Below are 27,694 nucleotides of genomic sequence, written 5' to 3' on the forward strand. Positions count from 1 at the left end.
CTTATATAATTCCTGAATATATAAGTGTAACTCTGAATATGTAAAAGTTAGTTTATACTCAGGCATATCACAAGACAGTCGTTTTTCTTTTTTGAATAATTTCTTTTTTTTTCTACATAGGCTACTGAGTGAGCAAAACAAATTTAACATTAGCATCAGTAAAAAAATTACAGTACAATCAAAGATAATCAGACAAAAATGTTAAATAATTTAAATTTGAATGAGGCAATAATTTGGACTTCTGTAAAATTTTACTGATGGCAGGAATTATATTTATATATTCAGAATTACATTTATATATTCAGTTATATTTATATATTCGGGAAATGAATTTATATATTCAGTGTTACATTTATATATTCAGCTTTATATTTATATATTTCCTGTTTGGCCCCTCATATTTATATATATATATATATATATATACACACACACACACACATTTTCTTTTAGTGTGATACTAAACACAAATGGGGACGTACAAACATACTAATCTTAGGAGTAGCATACAGCATTCTGAAAAACAACAGATGACGCAAGAGCAGGCCTCAGGTTGTGCCCACTTAAGATGGCAGGCTTTCAACTGTGAATGGAGAACATATTACATTGAGGACGAATGAACAGTGAAAGCAACAAACTCTACCAACCTGTCCATGCGCACAAGGAACGTCTCTGAATAATGGATAAAGACATCTCTATACTGCTAGCATGTCAAAATACACTTATTAGGCTCCTCATTGCAAGCTGGAAATCCCTGTGAAATCCAGGGAAAGTGTCTGGTTGGACGTACAGAGCATTCACAAATTTACCTTGTTAAGAGCAATTCACTTGGTTTGTGCTGTTTTAGTTTTTTAGAAAACCAGGAACAAATTTCAAACTCCAATCAAAGATATGTTTAATAATTCAAAGGTGCCTTTGAATTCATACTAGTCTTTCATTATCCTGTATATCCACCATAATATTGATATTCCCTTAAGTAATTTGATTCTATTTTGCAAAAATGCAAACTTTCTTAAATACATCATTGCACATTTCCATTATGATATTCACAGTCACTGAAATTGATTCCATAAAAGGGAATATGCACATTACCAAAAATTACCAAACAGTTAGCGATGAAAGATCCATTACATATCTTTACACCTCTAGGACAGACTAGGCACCTTTTCCATTATGTATCTGTAATTTGAGCAATTTCTAAACATCAGGGAATACATCGTACATACATAGTACATCAAAATAATCTGTTGTGCAAGTGCACAGGCACACATCCACACAAACTCAGTTTTGGCTACCACACATTTTTAAAGATATAACATGCACAGCTTCAAAACAAGTTAATAATTAATAATTCAGGACTTACTGCAGTTGTCTGAAATATGACCAAATCTGTCTTTGAGATGCTTTTAGTGCAAACCTGTTGATGTTAACATAAACATTCTGTGTAACCCCAAACATTTTTCACAATATTCTCAGTTATTAACACTTGCTGTGAAAGGCATAGTTGTACAAAAATTATAAATATGACACATCACTTCATGAGTTCTTTCTTCATTTGTAACAAAAAGACGGGGAACAAAGGGTTTTGTGAGAATGTCCTGTTATGGCACTAAACCATCAATATGTAATTGCTTCGTTTGGCAGGGACGTCCTTTATCATCCTCTCTGGAAACCTGGAAGCCCTCTCAAAGTAAAAAAGAAAAAAAAATTATTCACATTCATTTGCCATTTAGTGGTCTGTCTCGTTCATCTTGCCTGTTTCAAAACAAGAGACAACTGTTATCACATGGTCCATTCACAGGCTGGGTCACAGCGCCCCCCATATCCCACCCCAATCTTTGGAACAGTTAAAAGTAGTCGCGCCGCCGTGTGTCATCACTGATGAAGGAGGGGTTCCACTGGGCAGGGTAAATGCAGGAGTGCCGGGAACCCGGCAGGCCAGAGAACGGGTAAAGTCCACTTCGCTCTAGTTCCGGGTTGCGTAGCGCAGGCTGGAAAAAGAGGTGAGATATGCCATTTTACAATGAGCTAGAGGGGAATCTCACTAAACACTCAACAAGGATGAGACTTACGACTTTACAATGAGCAAGAGAGGAATATCTCTGAATCAGATACAGTGACATATTATATATATTGAATAATACACAATATATTCCCTGAGTGATATTTACAACACATATGCTATATACACAACATATACTGAGCAATATATTCCATACATACAGAGTAGTATATTATATACTGTATACTGAGTAATATGAACATACTGAGTAATATATAACACTATATATACTGGCTAATATGTACACTATATGTAATGTATACACTATACATACGGAGTAATATATGTCAGTCATCTGCAGCAGGTTTTTGGTGCTTCCATTCTCTTGCATCTCAATAGTCTCCCTCCCCCACTCCATAGAGACTCGATTACTCTTAGGATACTCAGCATAAGGAGACATTTGAAAATCTCCACTCTTGAAAATGATTTTGTTGATATCATTTTTGTCCTTCCTGGAAAAACAAAACAGATTCATTGACTTAAATGACTGACAGGATGGAATAGATTAGATTGGATTGACTGAGTGATTATTGTGGTTGATTTGATGGATTGACTGATCCTGTACTTACTTGCAGCAGGTGACAATGAGAGCAATGATGAGGATCAACAGCAAAGCTCCACCAGCTGGGGACACCACCACTGTGATCAGCTTATAAACTACAAATACAAAAGGCAACTTTACAGCAACAATTTATCATGGTTTTTATAAATTCTAGTTTATAGCTTATGAACTAGAATCATAAAAGGCAACTTCACAGGAGCCACCATGATAAACTCATTAACTAAAGCAACTTTACATGAATCACTGTGATCAGCTTATAAACTACATAGACAGAAGGCAAATTTACAAGAACCACGAGAATGTAGACAACACAAAACACATAACTAGACTAACTATGCACAGGTGAAAATGGTTAACTAAATTAGAAAAGGCACAGACAGGAAGAAGGGCCCTCTGGAGGAAGATCGGGGAAGCATCAGGCAACAGGGCCCAAAAGGCAGTTAGGAGGATGGTTGCTGTGAGTGGAAGTCTCTGAAACCCTGACAGCTATAAATCCAAACAGTAACTTCACAGGAAAAAGAAGAATGTTCTCAACTCTCTGTCTAATTGCTGTCATTGATTCAACAGAAAGGAGCACTCAGGAAGGTACACAATCCTTGAGTTTACAGGTAGAAAGGAGTTATATCAAAACTTTGTGCTCATATAAAAAGTTCCAAAAGTAGAGTATTTTAAAGATAGTTTAACTGCCTACTAGAAAGCAGTTGTTATCAGGCAAGAAATTGCTAGTACCTTTACAGTTCAAAATTGAGAATAAATTCCCATTTACCTTTAATTTTTACTCATTTGAATTAGAAACATCTAGTTTTTAAGATGTTCATCAGTCACATTCAGTATAGCAGTACTATCCTGCTAATACCTAATATCCTCCTTACTACATATATAAACCTAGAGCAATCAAACAAAAACAACACAACTTCAACAACATGTCCACATATATCTACTCTTGGGATTAAAGACTCAACTTACAGTTTTCACAGTTGAATCCCCCAAATCCAAAAGTACACCTGTGGAAAAAAAACAGATGTGAATAAATAGCTTTGGAAAATTCTTACACAGTTTCATCATGTATTTTTACAATGTAACAAAAACCTACATACCGAACACAGGTGCCATTTTCCAGTTTAAAGCCATCCCCACATTCTGTAAGACAAACATGAGATCAACATAAGAACAAAAAATCAAGCTTTAGTGATATTTCTTTCTGAGCCATATGCCTTACAGTTTTATCAGTTTTGCTGTGAACGTGGACCAAGAGTGGCACTGCCACTCATTAATATGTTATATCAATGCAATTTTAATAGGCCTGTGGCTGTGAGACAGCGCGAGCAGTGCTGTCATCCCGTTATGCACACCCCTTCCCCAATTCCCAGTCCATTGCCCCATCACCCCCAGCATCCTCCCCCTCAACCACCCACAGCCAGCCTGGCCATCAGTCTCCAGCCCCACCTCTGCAGGACTGGTCCTCACTGCTGTGTTTGAAGTAGCCGGAGCGGCACTGGCAGAAGGCGGTGCCGGCGGTGTCGGTGCACTCCGCCCGCTCTGTGTCACACTGCGTCCGCTGCACTTCACACAGGCTCTTGGCTGCAGAGAGAGAGAGACAAATCGCATTAGAACTGCGGGCCCCTTCCTTACTTCCCCCTTACTTCAAGTTGTTAATGACCAAAGTACCTACATTACCTTAGTTATACCTAAATTATATCTATACCTTAGTTATTAGTCCTCATATCATTATATTATGAGACAGCAGACATACTCATCGAGGGAGATTTAAATAGCTAACAGTTTTACATATAGTCTGTTTACATCTAGACATTTACTGAAAGTCAGTGAAGTATCCTGCTAAGGGCAAAAATCAGGTTAAAGGTCAGTTCCCTCTGCCTGGCTTCAGCAAATCACATGTGGTTAACCTTCACCCCTGCTGCTTTGACACATATGTGATTGCTGCTCACGAACCAGAATGTTTAACCCCTATTACTGTATGACCTGTTTGTTAAGCAGAGCATTTCATACAGATCTGTGCTGGTCTGTCCTAAAGATTACAAGATGCACTGCACTGCATTTAGTAGAGCTAAATGAAAATGCAAAATGTCAGAGTAACTTACTTAGTGCACAAAGGGAGAGTGTGTACCATGCTGAAGGTTAAAATGCAGAGTTCAGTACGAGTGATTTACAGGAGAATGCGTAACATATTGAACAATAAGGTATACAGTTAAGTATGAGTGATTTACAGGAGACTGCGTAGTGTGTTGAACAGCAAGGTGTAGACCTGAGTGTGTAGTGCAGTGCGTACCGCTGTAGCGTAGCATGTGGTGGAGTGCCACCCCACAGTGCGGCATGGCCGGGATGCAGTCATTCAGGAATTTCTGGATGGTGTTGAGCACCTTCGGGCTGGTCACCTCCGCCGACATGGAGAACATGTGAACAGCCAAAATGTGTGTCCCATCCCCCTCGCTTTGAGACAAATGGCAAGGGAAACACAGTCACTGTCTACCCTCGCCCACAAAGCTGCGCTGACATCCTCCCAAATTCTAATCTACTGTTGGGAGAAACATCTGAGGGCAGAAAGAGCCTTACAGTGATCTACACAAAGAAATCTGCCCTGAGGAAAAGAAACCACGTCTGGAAAGTTTCTGGCTGAACAAACCATTTGAATAGAAGGGATGTTAACATGCAGGCTCACGGTGTCACACCAAGCTCTTTTACTGGGGGCTGTTTTCAAATGCACTTTTTTCAGAAAACTCACACACACACACACACACACACACACACACACACACACACACACACACATACACACACACACACACACACACACATACACATATATATGTACATGCACTACACTCACTATATAGTGAGCTGCAGTGATGAAAATAAATTCAGAGTAAAATCTTATTTTTAAGAGGGGGGGTTCACCTTTTATTTAGCGTGGATCGGCTGTACCCCTTTATGGGGGAAAGTGAGGCATTAAGCTAAAAAAGAAAAGAAATCTTTAGACATATTTACACACCTGCAACAAAGGGCAACAAATTAAAAAAACATGTATTATTACCTTACTAATTTAAGGCACCTTGTGTTGCCTTTTGGGGATATTTTGGGGAATGCTATTTCATTTTTCATTGAGATTTCCTGAAGTACCTCCTTACTCCTCCTTACAGTAACGAAATCAATGACTTGAACTGGGACTTGAACCTAAAAGTTTCCAGGTTCAAGCCCAATTCCCTGGCCACAAGCTCAAATACCCATCCACAAGAGAGCTGATTTTTCAAACATTCTTATGGAGCATCTTCTGCTTCACACACCCATGTGTTGAAATGAAATCACTCTCCATTTCTGGATAAGTGTACAGAACAAAAACAGGAAGGCCATCTACTGGCAATGGTGACTGACAGTAATTACAGGTTTATGTACCTTTTTAAGTACAGTAAAACAGCTGGGGTGATATGAGAAACCCTACACAAAGTTGGCACACGAAGCACCAATGATGTATACCAATTTATATCTTAAAATGCTCTGATAAGTGAAAAGCAAAGAAGCAGGGATTAATTTGAAAGATTATAATGAGTTCCTGGTCTCTATCAGATTAACATGTGTGAAACAATAACTGCCACGTCAACAAATCTTTTTTTTTTTTGGAAACAGCCTTGCTGGACGGTCAGTCCTCTTCCTTACCAGCTGGAGGATCTCTCTCTGTATCTCGTGCAGGCTGGCGGTCCTGGGGTGTGTGGTGTTCAGCTGCCGATGCGTGACCTGGAACATGCCCAGAAATGTCCTTGCTGCAAGGATTCCAAAAAACAAAAAAGGGGGGTGGATGGTTTAAAAAAATTTGTTTGGAACAATCATAGTTGGGTAGATAGGGTTAAACCTGAAAAATGGGAGCAAACACAATAAGGCTCTGGTAAGTTGTGCTGCTGTGCATTTTCTAGCATTCCCATGCATGGTTGCAGCATGGCATTCCTGTTGTGGTCAGTGTAGGTTGCCCTAGGATGTGTGGTCAGCTTGTTAGGTGATGAGCCATCTGACAGAAGATGACCTAATATCTTACTTCGAGTCAAAGTGGGGACAGTGCATGCATTCATTCCAATCCCTGGCGAAATCACGCAAGCAGAGTCTTGTAAACATTTTTTTGCACTTGTGGCTGTGGCTGTGGATTTTCAACAAGATCTATATAACTGTTTGGCAAATTGGTTTTTTACATCAGATATACAGGAGCTATGTTTCAGTATGCAGATATTGCCCTTATGGCTAAAATTAGGCTATAACTAAAGCACCACGACAGCTGTCGAGCTAGCCTGTGTGAACAGGGGTGATGTGGGAAGGGGGAGGGTGCTATGCCGTACCCCGCGTGCAGGCGCGCCCATGCTCCAGGTCGTACCCTAGTGGGCACTCGCAGCTGAAGGAGCCCCGCGTATTCACACACTTGGCGCTCGAGGGGCAGGGGCCACTCACACACTCATCCACATCTGAAGGAGAGAGAGAGAGGGAGGCATATCACCTTGGAAATCAACCCAGAGCAGAACCTACATTGATTTACACTCACAGATGGCTAGGGAGGCATGCTCTCTCCACCCAATCTCCTATCTTTGTTAACATTATTACACTACACCTGCCAACAGACACTTTTATCTGGTACAAATGACATCTTTTACATGTGTACATGTTATACTTTTCACAGCAGGATATCTACTGGATATTTCATGTTAACGGAGGGTACAACAGCACCACCAGAGAATTGAACTTTATAACACTATTATAAATGCTCTTCTTAACATCATGGCAATGCTACAGATCTTGTTATTAGCATAATTTCCTCTAATTAAGGATGCAACTACTACATATAAGAGTTGACATTAACCTTGGTTCTCATAAAGGCAGCAGTTTAGGGTAAATATATTATTCTCAGCCATTAAGAATAACTTGGACTTAACCTGGATTGCTTAGATATTTAATCTACTATATTTATCTTTAGGATACACATTAAAAGTTCTGTAAGTTGTCTTGGATACAGCATCTGCCAAGGAAATGGTGAACAATCACCCCGTCATATTTTTATTACATCATTATAAATGAGGTTACAGAGGAAGTAAGAGGGAAGGAGACAGGGTGAGAGGGAGAGGGAGGAGACAGAGGGGGATAGACAGTAAGGGAAGGGGAGACAGAGACAGAGACATACAGAGAGGGAGAGGACAGACAGCTTACCTTCGCTGCAGTCTGATCCTGTCCAAGAGGGCAAACACACACATCTGTGGCTATTCTCCCTTTCAACAACACATGTTCCTCCATTCCCACATGGGTTTGGGTCACAAGGGCTTACTGGAAAGACCAGGGGTGCACAGTCAGAACTCAAGGACTCAAACCTATTAACACGTCTGTCAAAATTACACACTAAAGTCTCAATGATCTTCAACCTATCAACACCTCTGTCATAATTACACATTTGGGTATCAGCAACTCAGACCTACACCTGCGAAAAAACAGAATGCTTTCCTTGGGTAGATACCTGCAGGCATTAAACCCACATGAACAACCAGCCTGCTCTCCAAGCAATGAGTCAAATGTTATTCAGTGCAGCTGAAGAATTTTCATGACATTTTACACACCACAGCACAGAAAATGAAATGTTTAAAACTGAACATAAAATAAAACCAAATGATTCCACTAAGATAAGAGGTAACTAGGTACAAATAACACACAACAGGTTTATACACATGTAGGTGAAATATCTAGTCAGTGTCCAACAAAGCAATGGTCATTGAACATATGCGGCCACATAAACAAACAGCTAAAACTGCTGCTGACTGACACAAATATTGATGAAATATTATATTTAAAAATAATTCAAAATAATTTCAGAACCCCATTTTTACTGACCTAATACACATGCCCAACTTTGTACTTTACTATGCTTAACTATGCTTTGCTTCATCATAGAATTTTACAGAATTATTTTACTGCAGTATATGTAAATGAAAAATTAAAGAAATCAAATTTAGTGAGGCCCCCTCCACAATAAAATACCTCATAAACAATAAATAAGCCCTGCATTTCAACAGTTCACTGCAAACGTGGGTAAAAATCTTCTACCTGGCGCCACAGTTGATCTGACACGCATCTGTATGGTGGTGGCCTCTGCTGACGTCGTGGCTCTCTCAGTGTGATTCCAGGTGGTGTGTGCAGGTGTCGTCCTGGTGGGGGCGGTAGCACTGTACGAGACAGTGGTGTGCCCGCTGCGGTGGGTGGTTTTGCCGGGTGTGGCCGTGCTGGTCTCCAGGTGCAGGGTGGTGACGTCGGTGGAGACAGCGCTGGTCACTGTGGTACTGTGAGAGCGTGACGCAGTCCCCCCGGTTCTGGGAGGGGGGAGGCGCTGGGAGGTGGAGGGTGTGGCCTTGGGTGCTGGGGTGGTCTGTGCAGGGATGGGGGTGGTGGGTGGGGTCGGGGCCTCACTCGTGGGGCTCGGATTGTATGGAGACGTAGTGACGGCGGGCATGGCAGTGCTGGACGTGGCCCGGTAGGTGTCTCCATCAGTGAACTGGGTTCTTTGGGTCACCATGCCAGGAGTGGTCGTCGGGGATTCAGTGGAGTCTGCCAGTCGATCCGTCTCAGTGGTGGAGGGCTGCTGGCGGCTAGAGAATTCTGTCAGTGAGTCCTCCGTAGCTGTAACCTCACCCTTGACCACAGCTGGCGCTGTTGAGGAAGCCAGGCCGGCATCACTGTCCCTGCCAAGAGGCTTGGTGTTCTCGGTGTGGTTGATTGCTGTGGTGCGGAAGGCGCCAGTGGACGATTCTGTGGTGGTCCCTGCGGCACTCACCGAAGTGACTGTACTTTCCTTCTCAGGCCTGGATGTTTCGGTGGCCTGGTCTTCCTTGGGTGGAGAGGGGGGTCCCAAGGACACGGGCAACCCTGTCCCTGAACGGGACGTCTCGGCTTGGGATGTCTGAGCTCCGGTGGTGTGGGCAGAATTGGTGGCTTCCGTACCCTCCCTCCCTCCACTGTCGGTGACAGTGAGGGGGGGCGTGGAGTTCTGGGTGCCGTCCGCCACAGTGCCAAAAGACTGCTGAGAGACATCAGAGGGCGACCCTGTCTCAGGTGGAGCACTCTGGGAAGTGTTGGTGGGGAAGTGGGGGATGGAGCCAGAGGTGGCTCCTGACTGGGTGAACCCAGAAGATGTGTCCCCATCAGTGGAGACTCCATCCAGTGTACTCCTGGACTGCCCCTCTGGAGTAAATCCCTGTGAATAGGTCTCAGAGGAATTAGAGTCCTCTGAATAAGGGGACGGGTTGTCTGTATAATGGGAGGGGTTGTGAGAATACGGGGAGGGATTTTTGGAGCTGTGGGAGGGGTCATTGGAATAGGGGGAGGACTTGTCCAAATAGGGGGAGGTGTTGTCAAAATAGGGGGTGGTACTGTTTGTGGTGACTGAGAGCAGAGTCCTCTCTCCAGCCCGGCTGAGGGTGGAAGATGTGTAGGTGCTGTCGGTCTGGGAGGGGGACTCCCAGCTCTCCGTATCCATGAAGACCCCTGTGTTAGCATTCACCTCAGTAGCTGGAAAAGGAAGGGAAAGAATGCTTATTATTAATTATTAAATATTATTACTGATATGCTTTGCGGATTATCAGGAGGAATACAATACATCATTATACCATATTATATTGATCACTATAACTGCAGAAAATGTCACAAGTATATTACTTAAGCGATCCATCAGTGGAAATAAGGGACAGGAAAGGTAAGCAGAACGGTAGCAGAAATGAGGAAAACGTCACTGTAAAAGCTGCAGACTGAAATTCTGAGTAGCATCCTGTCAAGCTACAGCTGAACTGCAAACGTCAGCATACATACAGCCACAAGATACTAAATAGCCTTGCAGAGGGCATCTGCAAATGAAAAATGTACTAGAAGTCAGAAAGAACTTTAATTAGAACTTCACAAGTCACAATCTTTTGGGGCAGGACTAAAACATTTCTCAAGTAATCACCGAGAAGTTACAACCAAAGTAAGTTTACCAGAGCGCTAGATCAATATGCCAGATAACTTTGTTTAAGAGGCCTGCTATGTAGGATGAGCGCCACTAGAGCGCTCCCTATACCACATGGAGGACTAAATGAACTCCCCTGAGCTCTCTGTAGGTTGAAATGTTTTCAGAAGTTGCTACGGATGTAATGATTATGGGTGGAGGACAATTGGCAGCCAAGTCCGTCTAAGCTAACAAAAGCTTGAGCCCTAAAAATGGAGGCGACCAGGAGCAGTGGGAATTGCTGTTTCCTTCCTAGGGCTGACCTTGCAGAAGAACGTGTTAAAACATTGTTACAGCGTGCATTAATGTTTGATTCTCTGAGTTCATATGGAGGCAACCATGTCATAAAAGAAGGAAACAGTCCACTGGGAAGAATTCACTGTTATACAGACAATGTATCCCAAATTACATGTGTCTCAGTATCACTGATATAAATGTATAATAACATAATGACAAATTCTTTGCTATTCAATTCTATTATTTGACCTATTAGTAAAGGTGATAGTAATGACTTAATCTTTAATTTTAACATGTAAAATAACTCGTTGAAAACACGGAGTCTGGGATGTCAACAGAAAAACCACAACAAAATTTTAAACTTTAAATGTTATGATTTCATGCTAGAATTCATAAGTTCACATTGTGCGAGTGATTGTAATTGGAGTAATTGTAATTGGAGTGTAAAAACCTGAACCTTATTGTCAAGTTTCTGTTGTTTTCGGGTTGTTACTGAAAATTCTTTATTAAGCAATTTCCCACTGAAAAGGTGCAAAACGTACGTCTATGTGATCGCTAAATGTACACGGATGTTTTGCGCCGTATAAACCGTACTCTATATGTGTTGCAATAACTGTCATATGCCTACAGGCAATATCGTTCACTTCTTAAATTGTTGCCCAGCGCAGGCAGCACTCCTGCTGCACCTCAGCGTTTTAGCCGAGTCAATCTGTTATTAGCCGAGAGCCGTCAAACTGTGGAGGCTGAGCAGAGGGGCGTCTCACCGAGCGAAAAAGGCGGAGAAGCCGTGTGCAGAAAAAAAAACAACTCGCGGCTTGTCGATAAACTACAATGCAGTTATTCTCAGGAATACATCTAAAGCAAAGGGAGTGCTCGAGATGTCGTCTCCCACTGCTTGATGCAGATACACAGAAAATAATGTGTTTAAGGAAACCACAGCGTAGTCTATTTTTCAGTGGCGGTGGGTGAGCTGGAAACAGGGGAAGCTAGAACACTACATTTAAATCTATCATTACTTTCAACCTGTTACCCCTATCCTCCTTGATTAACAATAAAAAAATTCACAGAATAATTGACACCAATGACGTAATTAGAATAAATGATTATGCTCGCGAAACACCGCAGATTGTCTGTAGTTTGTGTGCTATTACGAAAGCTAGCCTGCAGCATGAGATGGCAAGGATGGCAATTTGAATAATTAAGTGGCAAGTAATCCCAAAGCTTTCTCTTAAATGTTTCAGATTATAGCTTTCGTGTGTTACAATATTCAAATTATAAGGAGGATAAGGGGGAACAGGTTGAAAGTAATGATAGATTTAAGGGTAGTGTTCTGGCTTCCTCTATTTCCAGCTCACCCACCGCCACTGTTATTTTTATTACCATCTATTTTCATGCTACGGTAGTGTCGCATTAGCGCAAGCTCGCATGCGTTTGCTTGTCCACACCGTCAGCGTTGCTGCTACTGCCAGCCCTATTTTTCTACATTGAAGCCGTTTTCACATATGAACTCCGGACAAAGTGCGTAAATCAGGTCCGCAACTTGGCCGGAATTGCCCTTTCACACATGTAGCACGCAATAGGAGATTGCCCGTGACAGACGCGTTCTCACCTACAGGCAATACTCCGGTTTGGTTTAGGAGAGGGGCGGTGCCTGGGTAGAGCGTGCAGGAGGCAGGACATGACGCAAAAAGTACGCTGCAGAAATCGCAGTGGCTGTATTCGAAACCGCATACTGCGTACTACACAAGTATATACTGTATACTGCATGCCATTTTTCAGTGTAGTACCCAGTATGCGACCATTAATAATTACATTTGTAGTATGTTACATTGTCGCTTGAAATCATTGCGAGTTTAGAAACGTCCAGATTTCCTCGTGGTATTCTCCAGTTAGACGCCACTTCCATTCTCACGAGTAAAAAGTATTGACGAGATCACCTAAACTAGTGTTTTTCAACCCTATCCTGGGGTACCCCCTGCCCTGCATGTTTTAGACCTCTCCCTGCTCCAACACAGTTGATTCAAATGATCAGTTTGTTATTAAGCAGCTTCAGGAGTTCATAACGAGTTGATCATTTGAATCAGCTGTGTTGGAGCAGGGAGAGATGGAAAACATGCAGGGCAGGGGGTACTCCAGGAGAGGGTTGAGAAACACTGACCTAAAGTATTCGCGAGTTGAAGTATTTTCAGTTTTTTTCTTTTCAATGTCTTATCTTTCGGTGGTACGGGTACATAATGTGGCACGGAGGAGGACAAGGCGAACATAGCTATTGTACTTTTGGGTAGCCTATAAAAAAATCACACATAACCATCCAAATGGTGCAACTGGTACTCATAATTTATTTTTAATTATACATTTATTATAACAATAAGGTAAGTTTTTGTTGTTCGCTATGTAATGTCACCAGTTCACCTATCTCACTATACCTATCACTATTACTTAGCTACAGCTTAGCTAGCTACTATCCAGATAATAAACTACTAACCAACGTTATTAATCATCGTAAGAGACAAGTTTTGGCAGTATAGCTATAGCTAACTATCTCTTTGATGATCATTGGACTCAAAATAGCATTTATTTGGACATATCCGCAACGTCAACGAAACAGTGGAAAGCAATATACAAGCACACGGAAGAGAGTACGAGGCAGATGTTTGTATTCTTCCGGTTTCGCGCCAGTCGCATGATAGAAACGCCATCAACACGCCCACTCGCTCGTGGTGGACTCTCCGGAACGTTGCCTGATCTGTTCACACATGGGTTCACTCCGATATGAGGCGGGCTTTGTACTAGTGAGCTGGCAGAACGAAGTCCGTCACATGTCCGGTCCGACTGATTCGGACATTTGTGTTCTCACATACAGCTCCTCCGGCTAAGGACCGGATACGTTCCGGCGTCCAGTGCATGTGTGAAAGGGGTAGAATGTTTGATTTAATTTCATTAAAAATTTCATAAATTTCAGTGGGACTTTTTTTGATGGTTCAAAACAGCGCGGGAGTCGGGATTAACTTGGAAAAATTTAAGTACACGTTTTGATATAGCCAAGAAACAGCAGTTCTATGTGTGTAACTGGTTGTTAGTATGTGAGTTAGTTTATAACACTATTGCTCTTGCTAGCAAGCAAAGTTATCTAGCTAGCTATCTAGGCTTCTGCCCATCTAGCAAGGGAGCTAGCTAGCTAGCTAGCTAGGTAACGTTACCTAGCTAGCCGGCTAGCTAACTTCAGCTAGCTTGATAATGAACTACAAAGCTCACCAGGCAGCTAGCTAGTTAAATGTTTGTAAATGTATTGTAAAAAAAAAAGCCTTTTAGGAGTAGGATCTTTTCATTATTTAGTTGGCATGTGTTTGTTGATTTGTATTTGTATTTCTTCAAATAAAAAAGATGACCTGAGAATATGGTGTTTGTCCTTCTTTGCAGTTTCATCCTCTGAATATGGTGTTCATATGGTTAATTCATGGTTTATCTTTCAGGTCCTGTATTGTGTCCTGTATAGTGCTAATTTCACATCTTGCGGTGCTTTTGGTGTATGGGGGGGCATTATATTCTTTATGCGCCTGTTCCTGTTATTGTGGATGTTGCGTTATCCTCATGCCACCCTTGAATGAATCAGTGCTCCACTTGGGCCACCCCAGTCAAAAAAGTCTATAGTCGCCACTGTAGACAGTGATCTGTTGATAGTCGTATTGACATCATATTAGTAACATTACACCTTTAGTTTCAATGTCTATATCTGTAGAATATTTCACAGACATGAAAAAATATATACATATATTTAACTCAACACTTCCTGTATGCGTTTCAAACTGTCTAAACTAAATATAAATGAAATTTATAATGAAATTAAATCAAACATTCTATTATTGACGGCCATTATAAACGGCAAACTCAATGTAGAAAGATAGGGCTGGCAGTAGTGGCGCCGCAGCAGCAGCGCTGGCAGTGTGGACAAACACACGCACGTTCAGCGACGTAGCCGTCACGCACACGCGACGCAACTAGTGTGGCCCCGGCCTTATAGTAAAGTTATAGGTCCAGCTACTGCTGTTCTTGAGATTAACTACCAAATTTACCGTGTCATCTTTAGAGGTTTTCTAAAAGTTTCTATGGTTGTAATTAGTGCTCGATTGATTGTTTTTCTCTTGTAATTAATAAGTTAACATATGTTCAAACCTGCTTGTAATTAATGTAAGTTTGCCAACTAAAGAAATGATTTTCTGTTGTAGTGTTTTTACTTCACACACTGAAAAAGAATCCATCTATCACACTAATATGCAAATAGTACATCAATTAAGCCTTCTGGATTAAGTCAAACATCTTTGTGAATGTAATCTCGCATTCCCATCAACTCAATATTACGGTGGAGGCAGAATGATTCTACTGCATATAAAGGTGAGGGGTTCGGTAATGGAATCTTGATTTTGTCCAAACACAATGATGAAGTTCAACTGCTTACATAAACTGCACATTTGACAGTCTGTTGTTCATGGCCTGAACCTTGTGTTTTTCTATAGGATGAATGCATTGATATTTTAATCACACTTTGAATGGAACTATGTCTGTTGCAGGTGTCTAGTTCTGTAATGTGTAGCTTATTTCTGTACTTGTATGAGACACTTCATATAATGTGCACTTCTGGTCTTGTGTGAGGTGAGATATTCTGTTATTGATGTGAGCAGTTCCTCTACATGAAAATTAAGCCACTGTCACCTGTCATTAACTAAATATCAAGACAACTGCATGTTTTATTGCATCGTGTGCAATTTCCATTTTAACCTCATTGGCTTCACTCACTCCTGTCACATGTGTACCCCGCTTAAACACATGATTTCACAGCACCCCCCAACTGTGTGCAGTTATCAGGGGTTGCCAGCCTTCTGGATTTTAATTGTGGCTTAAGCACCATCATGCAGTCAGACCCCTTTCCCCTGACCTCCACCTCAAGTGGAGCCTGCCAGGCAGCCAAGACACACTCTGTCAGGCTGTTGGAGCTGAGGACTGTCAGGCAGTTGAAGATGCAGCCTTTGAGGCAGTCAGGCCCAGGAGAGAAAGTGGGCTGGCAGGACTCAGCTGGAGCCTTGCTGACCACTTCTGTCGCTGCTGCTGGGGCCTGAGAAACAATACTTTCCAGCAGGGGGGAGCGAAACGATATCCTGGCCGTAACGCATAGTAACCGCCACTGGCAAGCATGGGCATGGGCGGGAAAAAAGGTGTTCAGGAACGAGAAGTGGGCCCCGACTAGAGGCCCCTGGAGGGCACAGAGAGTGGAAAGTAGGCCACACACTCAACACTACACACGCCAGGTCCAGTACATTTGCACACCATAATCAAATACAAACTGGAATGCTTCACCAACAAAAGAGAGCAAGAGAAAAGAAAACACCACAGCTACAATTCAAAATCCCTCCATCCATGTTGCATGTAATTTTTGTCATTGCTTTCCTATGGAGGGAAAGACTGAGATATTCTTTATAGGCTTAACATATGACTAGTAGTCCATAGTAAAAATATTTTTACATTCATTACTTACACATACTCTATTACTTATTACTCACATATTAAGTACTATAATTTAACTTTAGACACATTATTGATTGTCAGCCTGGATGGTAATTTACAGTTACATATTTCACTTCTGGAAATAACATGCAGGCCTGAATTATACAGGATAGTAGTTATCACCAACTATTGTGAAGAAATCTTATTTTATATTGCCTTCCCTCACACAATATACAGCTGGAGCTGTAAATGAATATCCATTAAAGGAGAAACACAATTCTACAGATTCTGGGCAATAAATGGTTTAAAACAGGGGTCTCCAACACGTCACTTGCAAGCTACTGGTAGCTCGCTGCCTGTTTTTGAGTAGCTCGCCAAAAGGTTCAAAGATTATGTACAAAAAAATCCAACAACAAATAAATGCACCCTGCAAACCTCTTCCCATTTCAACCCAATCAAATACACAGATGTCCCACCCCGCTCCAACACAAAATGATATCAGCTGTCAATCACGCTACTGTCAAGTTTGTCAACACATCGTCACGTCAGTTACACTGTAGACTAGCTACTGAGGTAGCTACTGAGCTCAAGCAAGGAGTTCGGTGGTGTTTCCAAGCCAGTTTATCTTATAAAATGGCCAGATTTATGATGAACAAAGAAAGTGACCAGGCCAAAAAAAAGCAGAAAACATACTATTTCCATGAGGAATGGGAGCACGAGTTTTTTTTTTTCTTCATGAATGTGAAGGACAAGTGTGTGTGCCTCATCTCGGGTACCAGCGTTTCAGTTGGTAAAAGATGCAATGTTCAGCGCCACTTCAGGGACATTCTAAAACTCTTAACATGAAAAGGCTTAACGTGGCTTAATGTTCCAAAACAGCAATCAATGATCACCAAATTTCTCTCGGATATGTTTTGTCATAAACACTTACAACTCTCAAAAAATCAAAATCGAAATCCACTGAGTATGGATGTTATCTTACATTAAGCGTTTTCCTCTCTATTGACGCCCATTTTAAAGAAAAGGCTTAACGTGGCTTAATGTTCCAAAATAGCGTCCAATGATCACCAAATTTGTCTGACATCTCATGTCATAAACACGTAGTAATGTTTTCTATGAGTTTGATGTGAATTTAAGATGTTTTGATATATTATGTGAGCTTGACACATTGAAATTTGAAACATATGGATACAGAACATACATTTGACATGCTACTGAAGTGAATTTAAGATGTTTTTGATCCAAAATGTGAGTTTTGGATATTGACATTTGATACATGTATATACAAAAAGTAGCTTAATTCAGCTGGTTAATGTGAGCTTTCTGATACGTTATGTGAATAAGTGTGAGTAATTTAAGACATGAGTAGCTCTCGGACACTTTCATTTTTTCAAAGTAGCTCTCAGATGACAAAAGGTTGGAGATCCCTGGTTTAAAGATAAATCCTCTGCCTCCTGTGTGCCTTGCTCACAGAACACCACTGGAGAGAGGGAAGTCACTAGCTAAATGAGAGAGCCGCACTCAGCAACTGAACTCATGACCCAATAGCCACAAAAAGCTACAACTCCTGTTCCAAGCTGCAGGCCATACCACACCCAGTAATTCCAGCAGGGCATGGCTACTCAACCCCAGTCCACTGGCACTGCAATCCAACAGTCTTTTTAAATTACTATCAATCTCAGAGGTGAATGGTAGAATCAGGCCACTAAGTGTCTGTAAAAATGCCTTAAAACACTGTAGCCCTCCAGGATCAGGGATAAGTAGCCTTGCTCACACTGCCCCCCCCCCCCCCCCCCCCGGGTCCCAGGACTGACTAGCTCTACAGACACTGAGGTCCTCCAGTACCAGGACTAAGTAGCTCTACAGACACTGAGGTCCTCAGTACCAGGACTAGGTAGCTCTACAGACACTGTGGCTCTCCAGGATCCAAATCAAGGAATGATTCTGTATAGACATTGGACAGCCAGATCTTACAATGCCAGTCTGTCTCCTACTTTATTCAAACCTCTGCTCTCTCAATTTTGGAAGACCTCAAACACAACGTGTGCACCTTTTGTCAACAAAAGATATTAGCATTTCAACAAGTATTTAATTTATCTGTCCATCTCTGTCATAATTACAGCAAACAGACAACCTGGGAAATAAGAGGAATCTCAACGTTTGTCAACCAATTTCCGCATCAAAAACAAAATCAAAATGAAAAATTATGTACGTGCAGGCAAACAATAATGTTTCAAGTTAAGGTAAATACTGTAAGCAAGTCTGATTCATATATTCCAACATTTCTGTCAGTATCGCAGAGATATTTAAAATTACTGTCTTACCATTTTCTGCAAATTTCTACTTTTAACAAATGTCTGACATTTCCTGAACCACAGCCTCTTGTGTCTTAAGCCAATGACATCATAAAGCATAAATTAAAAAGGAGACCTGAGTGATGACCTCACCTTATTTACATAAGCTCACCTGTCAGGTCTCTGTTTATGAGGCATGAGACAAGACACCCAACTCATGATTCAATCCATTTCACAAAATGAATTTCACAATATGAAAAAATCCCACAATGATGCTCCCTGAGAAATGACACTGATAGGAAAACACAAATATAGCGTGACTGAAAATGATATAATTTAGCTTTTTCAACAAAACAGTATGTCTCAACAGTGGCATCACATATGGGTTCTATAAGTAGCAGCCCGTTCAACTGGCTACAGAAACACAGACAGCATTCAAGAGAAGAAATGAACAGAACATGAAACGCAAGCAAAAATTCCACTGACATGATTTTTTTTTTTTGGTGGGGGGGGGAGATTACATTCCACATAGTTTTAATCTAAGTCATGAGGTAATCTGACTGCTCGATATGCTCTGAGGACCACAGAACATTTTGTCATTTTCTCATTTTGTGAAATTCATTATCACAATATTTCATCTCACGCCTACTGTTTACCTGATTAACTATTGTTTCTGCCTTTTTGTTCCGCACTGTGCTTCAATAGAAAGCACTCATTTCTGCATTACACTAACACAGTTTTGGATGTCTGAAGATGGGTTTAAGGGATAAGTTACAGGGACTTCTCACTTCCAAAACAACTGTTATATAACAGAGGCTTCACTTTCAAATACTTTCTTAACTTCTTACTTTTTTTTACCTCTCACACATTTTGAGCAGAGGATGGGAGGATGGGTTTTGCAATTTGAGATGACAGATTTGGAATCACATGCAGGTTTTATTCTAAGCACAAGATCCGAAAACATTGCGATATACTAAATTCTTAACCGCTTTGCTGGGAACCATCTGTTTTGTGTGGCATGTTGATAACAATGTTTATTCCAACTTCTTTTAAAAGATAAAATTTAGATGGAAAAGGACAAATTATTTCAGTTATATGAATTACCCTATTAGACAAAACAACAGGGTGGGGCTTTCCCCAAGAATATAACACCCACTTCCCTATGTTTGCGGACAGTCATAATTGCTAACATTAACGCTAAGCGTTGAAAGGTGGCACCACTGGCCATAGGTATACCGGTGAACAAAGTGTGCATTCTGCCATTGCAATGTTTAGCTAACATAATGCCAGGAAAAAACATTAAGACTAGGATCTCACAGACAATGTAAAAAACAGTAAAACAAGCTAATTTTTATTTGGTCTCATAAAGAACCCTCCAGCAATTAAGTCCTCAAAAAAATCTCAGAATGCATTTTTGCCACCTCTCTCAAGGCCTGGACAGAGCAACCTAACTGTGAATGTTGAGAAGCAGAGGCATGTCACAATATCATGGCAGTTCATTAAACTGAAGCATTAACAATTTGCCTGGTTTCTTTGTCATGTGTAGAGTCTTTTAGCTCACTAGCTAGCAACAATTAGTGTTTCCACATGAATGCATGCCATATTTGAATTTACAAATACATCCACCACATTCCTTTTCAGCCTAGGTATAAATGAGGTCAAGGCAGCTAGTTGCTTTGTGCTAACAACAGCAACAGCAGTGGAGGAATTGTTGCATTTAGAGACACTTTTTGATGGAATCAAGCCATTGTAAGGCATAGTTCTATGCAACACATTCCTCTTGCTAACACTGGCATCGTCCATCCACAATGACCAGCAGGAGGTAGTGTTGCATTTTCTTTTTTGCAACATGTAAGACTGTTCTACCTACAGGCAGCAACTTTGATAACGAAAAAAATATAACATTTCTTTTTGGGACATCCAGACCTTTTGTTAAATGACAGGGCCTTCACAAGTGCTTGTACATATGTGTGCACATATGAGCGTGTGTGTGTGTGTGTATCACACTCTGGGAGCAGTTAAGTGTGTGTTACATTCATGAGATGAGATTTATTTATTTTATTTTTTTATTTCAGACTGCTAGTCACCACAACAGGCAACAGGCGACAGGTGCCTCCATCCATTCAGTTCAATAACTGTGCTGGACAAAACCATCAATGCTCTGTTGCGCACAGAGAGGGGAGGGGGCACTGCTGAAGCACCCAACACTCCACATCGCTCCCTGGATACGAGCAGCAGGAAAGCCCCCGGCTTTCATAAGAGCCTGTGGGCATGGTGACAAATCTCATATAAAAAAGTAAAATCTGACCTTTCTCAAATCTCCAAGCACTCTCAGGAACATACCAACTGAATACATCCTGGGAACAAGAACCCTTGGTTCACAGACACCTTTTTGGAGATGCCTGTGAACCGAGGGAACTGAGGGAGCATAGTGATTCAGGAAATGTTTAGTTTAGAATACAGTGAATCATGTCAGTTCTGTTGCGTTGAGGCTGAAAACCCAGTCCTAAGAACACTGCAATACAATGTTTATTTACTTTAGCAAACTACTTGCGCTCTGAACCTGGGCAGTTAAATGTGGGTTCCAAATGGCATTATTTATTGTCATTTGGAGGACTTTGGGAATATATTTAAAGGGCAGAGAAGTAAAACTGCACAGAGGTGATGCCATCTTCATTTATTGAAATGGTCCAAAAACAGAACATCAAGAATTTCAACCTTCTAATCGAACAAAAGTCTGAATTGACTGAAAAAATGGAAATATTGGTGGTCTGGTTTTTCAATGACAACCACTAATTGTATTCAAGTAACTCCTTGCAGAGAAAAAAAATATTTGGGATATCTCATATGGCAATGGTCTGCTGAGGATTACTGTATTTTGAGATGGAAGGTATGACAGTGACAATGGTATGACAGGCTAGCTGACTGACGTTCAAAGGCTTTCATTCCACTCAGTAAGTTGCATCTTTCTGCACAGCCATGCAGCCAACAGTAAAAAGGAGCTTCACTCTTATTTAAGAGAGATTGTCTCTGAGAATGTACACAGTTGTCACAATGTTTTTAAAGTGGTTCATATTCCTGTGAGACTCAAGCTGTATGAGTTGTTGTAGAACATATGATCCTCAGAATAAAATAGCACAAACTTGAAAATAATCTTGTCTGATGAATTCTAGTGTTAATGTTGAAATGACAAATTTTCTTATATTTCTTATATTTTTCTGGTTAAAATGGCTTTCTGGCACCCAGTGTTTTGGTTTACTTGCACAGCTTTACTACAGGACTGGCACAGGTGTTGGTGAGGTCGTTATTTAGGATCTATTCAGATCCACTTCAGATGGCTTTGACTACTTGATGAAAACCCACAATCACTCCTAAACTTTACTGTAACTCAAACAGAATTGTTACCAGTAGTGTAGTTAAAGAAGACAATGTCCCAAGCAGGGCACAGCACCTGTATGAAATTGTCTGCATCTAAAGTGTCATGGGTTTGCTTGCAGAAGGTGAATCCAGTGGCTGTATACACACTCGAGTCGTGGCGAGTAGTAGAATACGGGAGTCACTCCAGTGTATGTATCTATTTCAGTTCTGAAAGCAAGAGGGGAATTTTGCATGTGATGGCCCATGCAATAATTACAACTGACTGGGAGAAACATCTTCCAGGGAACCTACATTGTTATTTATTTGTAAGATTTATATGTGCTTCGGATTTTCCTGTGCATAAATGAAAAAGTGGTCTCGAGAATGGTGAATTTAATCGAATTTAAAAACAATACAGGCAAAACAGTCAAATAACAAAAAATGAGTTTCGCATCCACCTTCCTGACGTAAAACATGTCCAAAGAAGATTCATTTTTATTTTCAAGCAAACAGGCTGGATTATCTGTGTTCTCCCTAAATTGAATACAATCCAATGCAATGAGGTAATTCATTCAGCATTATTCATGTTTGAGGAAAGTAGACAGCCCATGAACTATTTGTGACAAAATACATCGTGATTATATATAACCCATCCCATCTCATCTCTCTGGTGAAATCTCAAATTAAAGTTTACTTCTTTATACAAAAAACTAGCATTCTCAGTACATTGATATGAGCCGTGTGACAAAGTGAAAGCTACAACAACAGATCTAGCCTACATCCGTTAGAAATGCATTTTTCCTTTTTTTTTTTTTTTTTTTTTTTTTTTGCTGTAGTCTCTAATAAACAATAAAACGGGCAGCACTCCCCAAACGGTTTCTGCGTTCAACACGTCTCCAGGTCACGTTTATCTGAGGTAGCTAACTAGCTAGCTTGAGAACTAATCGAAAATAAGAGCTACTAGCTAATTCAACACAGTGTTCCTGAAGTGATACAATACTTCTCAAAGTCAGTGTGCAACAAAATTCCTCATGCATGCTGAATTTGGCTCCAAAGTAGCACAAAAGCCGCGGAATCATTTGAAGGGACACGAATCCAGTGTAAGCGTTGCTCCCATTTTCAGACTTCAGTTTTGAATTAGTGTCACGGTTTGCTCTCTTACCCAAATTGGCTTCGGTTGGCTGTCGTTCCTCCTTCGAGAAGCCGGAGAGGGAGTCCGCGATTTCAGTCGATGCAGAATCTCCCCATTCCGCGTCGGTGCCCCGGGAGGACGGCGGAGCGGAGCTCGTCAACTCCGTGGGCAGGGCGGTATTCTTTTCCAAATCGGTAGTGTTTAAGGGAAAGTAAGATTCCGTCATCGCAGTACGATCTGTGTCGATGCTCGCAGTAAACGTCCCAATACTGACAGAATTTAAAATAATCAGGAGCACGATCAGTACTAGACGGGCTGTTTGTATCACAGAGCACGTTTCCATGATGCTGAGGAGAGTAAAGCGGTGGCGATTTAAATCCAAATAAATAAAACCACGGGTCGTTCAGGGCCACCATCGGAAACTGTGTACCCAGTTCAACAGTTAGCCAACTGATCCCTGCCGATCTCCCTGAACTCCATTGAAAGGGGTAATGGTTTTTTATTATTATTTTAGAGATCGCAGCGCAAGACTGAGACAGAAGCGCATATCACTTCTAAAAGGGCTGACTCCTCCCACATACATTAGCGATAGCGGTTACCACCCTATTCCGCCTCGGGGCAGGATATCCTTCAGTCACTGTCTAAGCGGCGGGGCTATTGTTACTCGTAGGTCTTGCATGCACAGTGGGAAAACAATTTTATAAGACTCATCTATTCGCTTCTGAGAGCAAAACAAAAATGTAATAAATCCCCAATACCGTCATCGCTGTATGCAATGTTGCATTTTCAACATGGGTAAGATTTGCGCAACCTGACGGAAATATAACTGTCATTAAATAAGTTAGGCTCAAATGCAGCCGTTTACACCAAAAGAATGTGGTAGCCTCGATTTACAGCTTCTAAGGAACAAGAGATACTATACTGAATTAAAATAAGTCATATAAAGGAATTATGAATCACACGCAAAAGTTGGTCCCCTTTGAAGTTTATCGCAACATATGGTTAATTTATACACGTAGCCTATCACAACATATAGCTCTTGGTCAATACATATTACACGCGCATGTACGAATAGCTGTATGAATATAAATACACGCACACAAACACATACACACAGACCCAGACAAGACTGTGCTTGCCGGGTGGGTTACAGCAAAAGGGTTCAAACCTCCTTGATTAAAGTTCAAATTTCCACTCGCCTGACCACACAGTTAGTAATTGTAATAACACTCACTTACTCTGGATCTCATTTTTCAGTACATTTAATAGCCTCACAAAATGTTTTGAAATGTGACCAGCTCACATATAGCTTATCTGTAACATGTTTAGAATAATTATTTTTAAATGGCATGACACGTAATTCACACTTCTGTGAACACAGAGGTATGGGCTACAAAACACATTTGGATAACCCTTTTGAGTCAGAACCTGTGCACTTCATTACATTGTAATGACTGTGTACCAACTGCATGTTTACACCTTATACAGTCTCAAGTTTGTCACTAAGGTTTGTGGTCTAGGTACTGTAATTATGTCAAAACCTCTCACCCCAGCCTGAACCATAATTACCTGCCTTGATAGCTAACAGACCTGAAATATTACCACAAACCCAAACCCTAACCCCCAGGCTTAGTTATACAGTTGCCACATGGCACTAAGTGTTATTATGTATTTAATTATTCACATTATTCGTTATTTAGTAGACAAGTGTATTTCCCATACATATAATATAATTTGACATTAACTGGACCTAAATGGCATGCTGACCCACCTGAGAACCAATTTGTAGAGGGCCTACCATGTGACACACATAAAAAACCAATCATGATGTCAGTATTGTCAGTCAATTTCTATGAACTGGTGAACTGGAGTCTAGGTGAGACACACATCCAGTTGAACATTCACGTGAACCCAACTGACCTACGTGTTCATGTGAATTTGTTCGATTGCCATGTTCACAGATAGGATCGGTGCAATCTGTCACCCGAGGCAAAGTTGGTGCTGTTCTGTCACCTGTCGGATAGCCAAGCTGACAGCTGACAAAGAGGATGTCACCACATTCTGGTCTCAGAGTGACCCCTTCCTGAAAGAGTATGGCGAGTCACAACATTTTCCCTTGTTAAAAGAGGAGTGTCATGCCACAAGAGTTTAAATTAGAAATGGACGACATTGATAGTGAGCACAGACAATGTGCTTTGCTCAAATTAAATAGGAAAGCAACATGTGCTGAATGCACTGCAGTGCTTTTTTTTATTCATCTACTTATTTTGGGGGCAAGAAAATACTGTATAAGCGCCCCTCCAAACTGGGCTTCTAACCAGGATTTTTCAGGGTACATCCCAACAGTGCTATTGTGTCTCTGACTAATAGTGTAATTTTTATAATAAATAACATAGTAGGATGTGAACATAGGATAATAAATAACAAGGACATTGTGAGTTAAGGTGAACAAATAATAAGAAGTTGGGTAATCCCATCTAGTGTCAAAGCTGCAGACCAAAAACCACTGGTTTGTGGCATCAATGTATTAGAATCACTCCTGACCACATTCCTAAGAGCTGAACATGTCCATTGCAAACAGCTATAGAGCACAGTTGCTCCTGTGAATGCAATAATGACATTGTGAAGATTTCATCCCCTGCTCTGTATATTCTGTTCTGCTGTCACAAGTTATTTGAGTTTCACTCTGCTCTTTACCATTACAGTAGTCCAACACACACATAATACACTTATATCGCTTCATAATATACTGAAGTATTGTTAAGTAATCTATCTACTATTTAGAAATGCATTTTAACTATGGATGAAAATATTGACTGCAAAGTTAGGGGTGCTTTCCACACACTAGAAAACTTCAGTCAGGCTGGTCAGTCCACACAATATTAAAGTTACTTTTATAATAATACAGTTAATATTAAAATTATTTTAATATTAAAGTTATTTTAATGCCCACGCAAGGCAAAACAAATATAGTGCATTGACAAGTTTCCTCCCAAACTGACTTGTAGTTGTAAACAAGACAAAGACACAAATAATTATCAGACATGACTTAATCAAGCTTCATCAACTACAGCTCGAAAACGGTTGAATGCATTAGTTGCATTAGCAAAAATGAATTGCAAAGCACTTGCATGCATGTTCATTTCAAACCGAATCAACCTACATCATTTTAATTTATCTGTGCAAAATCAAGTCATTTACAACAATCATTTTCTCCTGTACTGGATTGTCCCTAGTGTCACAGTCACAAATTGGACAGATAAGAGTCACACTGAATGGCACAATTGTATATCAGAGTTCCAGAATGCACTATTGCCATATTCCAAGACAAGAAGAAAAAAAGACAGTATAACAACAGCTGCACAACAGGCAAGGCTGTTAGTATCACTCTGTGCTTTGGGAATTTAAGCTAACATTCAGACAAGTCATGGCTCTGTCCATTTAGTAGGGAACAGTGAGATTCATTCAAGAAATATTCCATCTGACTTGTATTTAGAGGTGTCAGCCAGTTCAGACCCATACAGTGGAAGATACCTCGAGCAGTGGAAGAATTGCTAACCTGCTCTTTAAAGCGAGAATCATCCTACATTGCTCTACATAGAAATATTGCAAGGCATGTATGATACAATATATTCATACTTAAATGCATAGCACAAACAACAAAATTATGTATGTTATGTATGTGCTTTTTGCTGAACATGGTCATTTGCTGGAGTAAATAAATATGTATAGTCTTTACAAATCACACTAGCCTACCAAATGTCATGGGAAATTCCATCTGATTCCAGGAAAACAGGTTTGACTGCCTGTGGTTTGAAGAGAATAACATCAGAGCATTGCAGTAGCCAGCACAGAGCCCACACCTCAACCTGTTAGAACATCTTTGGGATGAGCTGGAATGCAGAATCAACTCTCTTTAGTAGTCAAGCTTACTAATACATTAAAAGAGGAGTTGAGCACAATATCGCTAACTTTCTACCAGAAATCAGTAGCCAGTCTTCCACAATGCATTGAAGCAGTGGCCAAAGGCAGGCAACACTCTATCAATTTCTTGGATAGATTATATGTTTTATTCATAATTACCCATATCCAATGACATTTTAAAGGATAGTGTTTAGCAAGTCTTACTCCGATTACTTCTGTGAACACAATACTATATGAATTCAGATCTAATTTAAATTGGAATCTGTGAATAACTGTAATGGAGTTATTTTACTCATATTACTTATAGCTATATCTCACATAAGAACACAATCATTCGGGAGATATGCCAGGAGAAGCACAATGTGATCAAAATGTGGGCTTGTATCCAAGTGAATAACTGGAAGCTCTATGTAATGTTTCTTTGCTGGGATATCATCCAGATCTGTTCGGTGTTTTGTTGTTGGTTGTTTTTTTTTGGTCATTTTGCCCATTTAATTTTGTTCAGTATAATTTCACTGCATTGTCTTTTATGTCTAAAGTGAAAGATTAAAATAAATCTGCCAGAAGGACAGCCTTGTGTTCCTTTAATCGGGCAGTTGAGCTCCCCCACATA

The 27,694-nt window shown here is 40.7% G+C and overlaps 1 protein-coding gene across 1 annotated transcript; it reads right to left on the reverse strand.

Moving 5' to 3' along the window:
* Positions 1-396: 396 nt before the first annotated feature.
* heg1 (heart development protein with EGF-like domains 1) lies at positions 397-23,717 on the reverse strand. Its single transcript, XM_036541173.1, has 13 exons — positions 23,188-23,717; positions 8,709-10,166; positions 7,824-7,937; positions 6,965-7,087; positions 6,297-6,400; positions 5,541-5,596; positions 4,915-5,075; positions 4,071-4,205; positions 3,722-3,764; positions 3,591-3,628; positions 2,632-2,719; positions 2,337-2,514; positions 397-1,991 (listed from the first exon to the last, which is right to left on the reverse strand). The coding sequence occupies exons 1-13, from the start codon at positions 23,498-23,500 to the stop codon at positions 1,848-1,850; spliced, it is 2,955 nt and encodes a 984-aa protein (XP_036397066.1). The 5' UTR covers positions 23,501-23,717; the 3' UTR covers positions 397-1,847.
* Positions 23,718-27,694: the final 3,977 nt, after the last annotated feature.

The sequence above is a fragment of the Megalops cyprinoides genome, chromosome 11 (assembly GCF_013368585.1).
Source record: "Megalops cyprinoides isolate fMegCyp1 chromosome 11, fMegCyp1.pri, whole genome shotgun sequence".
NCBI lineage: Eukaryota > Metazoa > Chordata > Actinopteri > Elopiformes > Megalopidae > Megalops > Megalops cyprinoides.

What these genes read in the sequence shown, in the direction of transcription:
- heg1 (XM_036541173.1), bottom strand. Translation starts at nt 23,500, where the DNA reads ATGGAAACGTGCTCTGTGATACAAACAGCCCGTCTAGTACTGATCGTG. An exon ending in AGGATCAGACTGCAGCGAAG is followed by an intron (nt 7,088 to 7,823) that starts GTAAGCTGTCTG and finishes TCTCTCCTTCAG; the next exon opens with ATGTGGATGAGTGTGTGAGT. An exon ending in CCACATGCTACGCTACAGCG is followed by an intron (nt 4,206 to 4,914) that starts GTACGCACTGCA and finishes CTCTCTCTGCAG; the next exon opens with CCAAGAGCCTGTGTGAAGTG.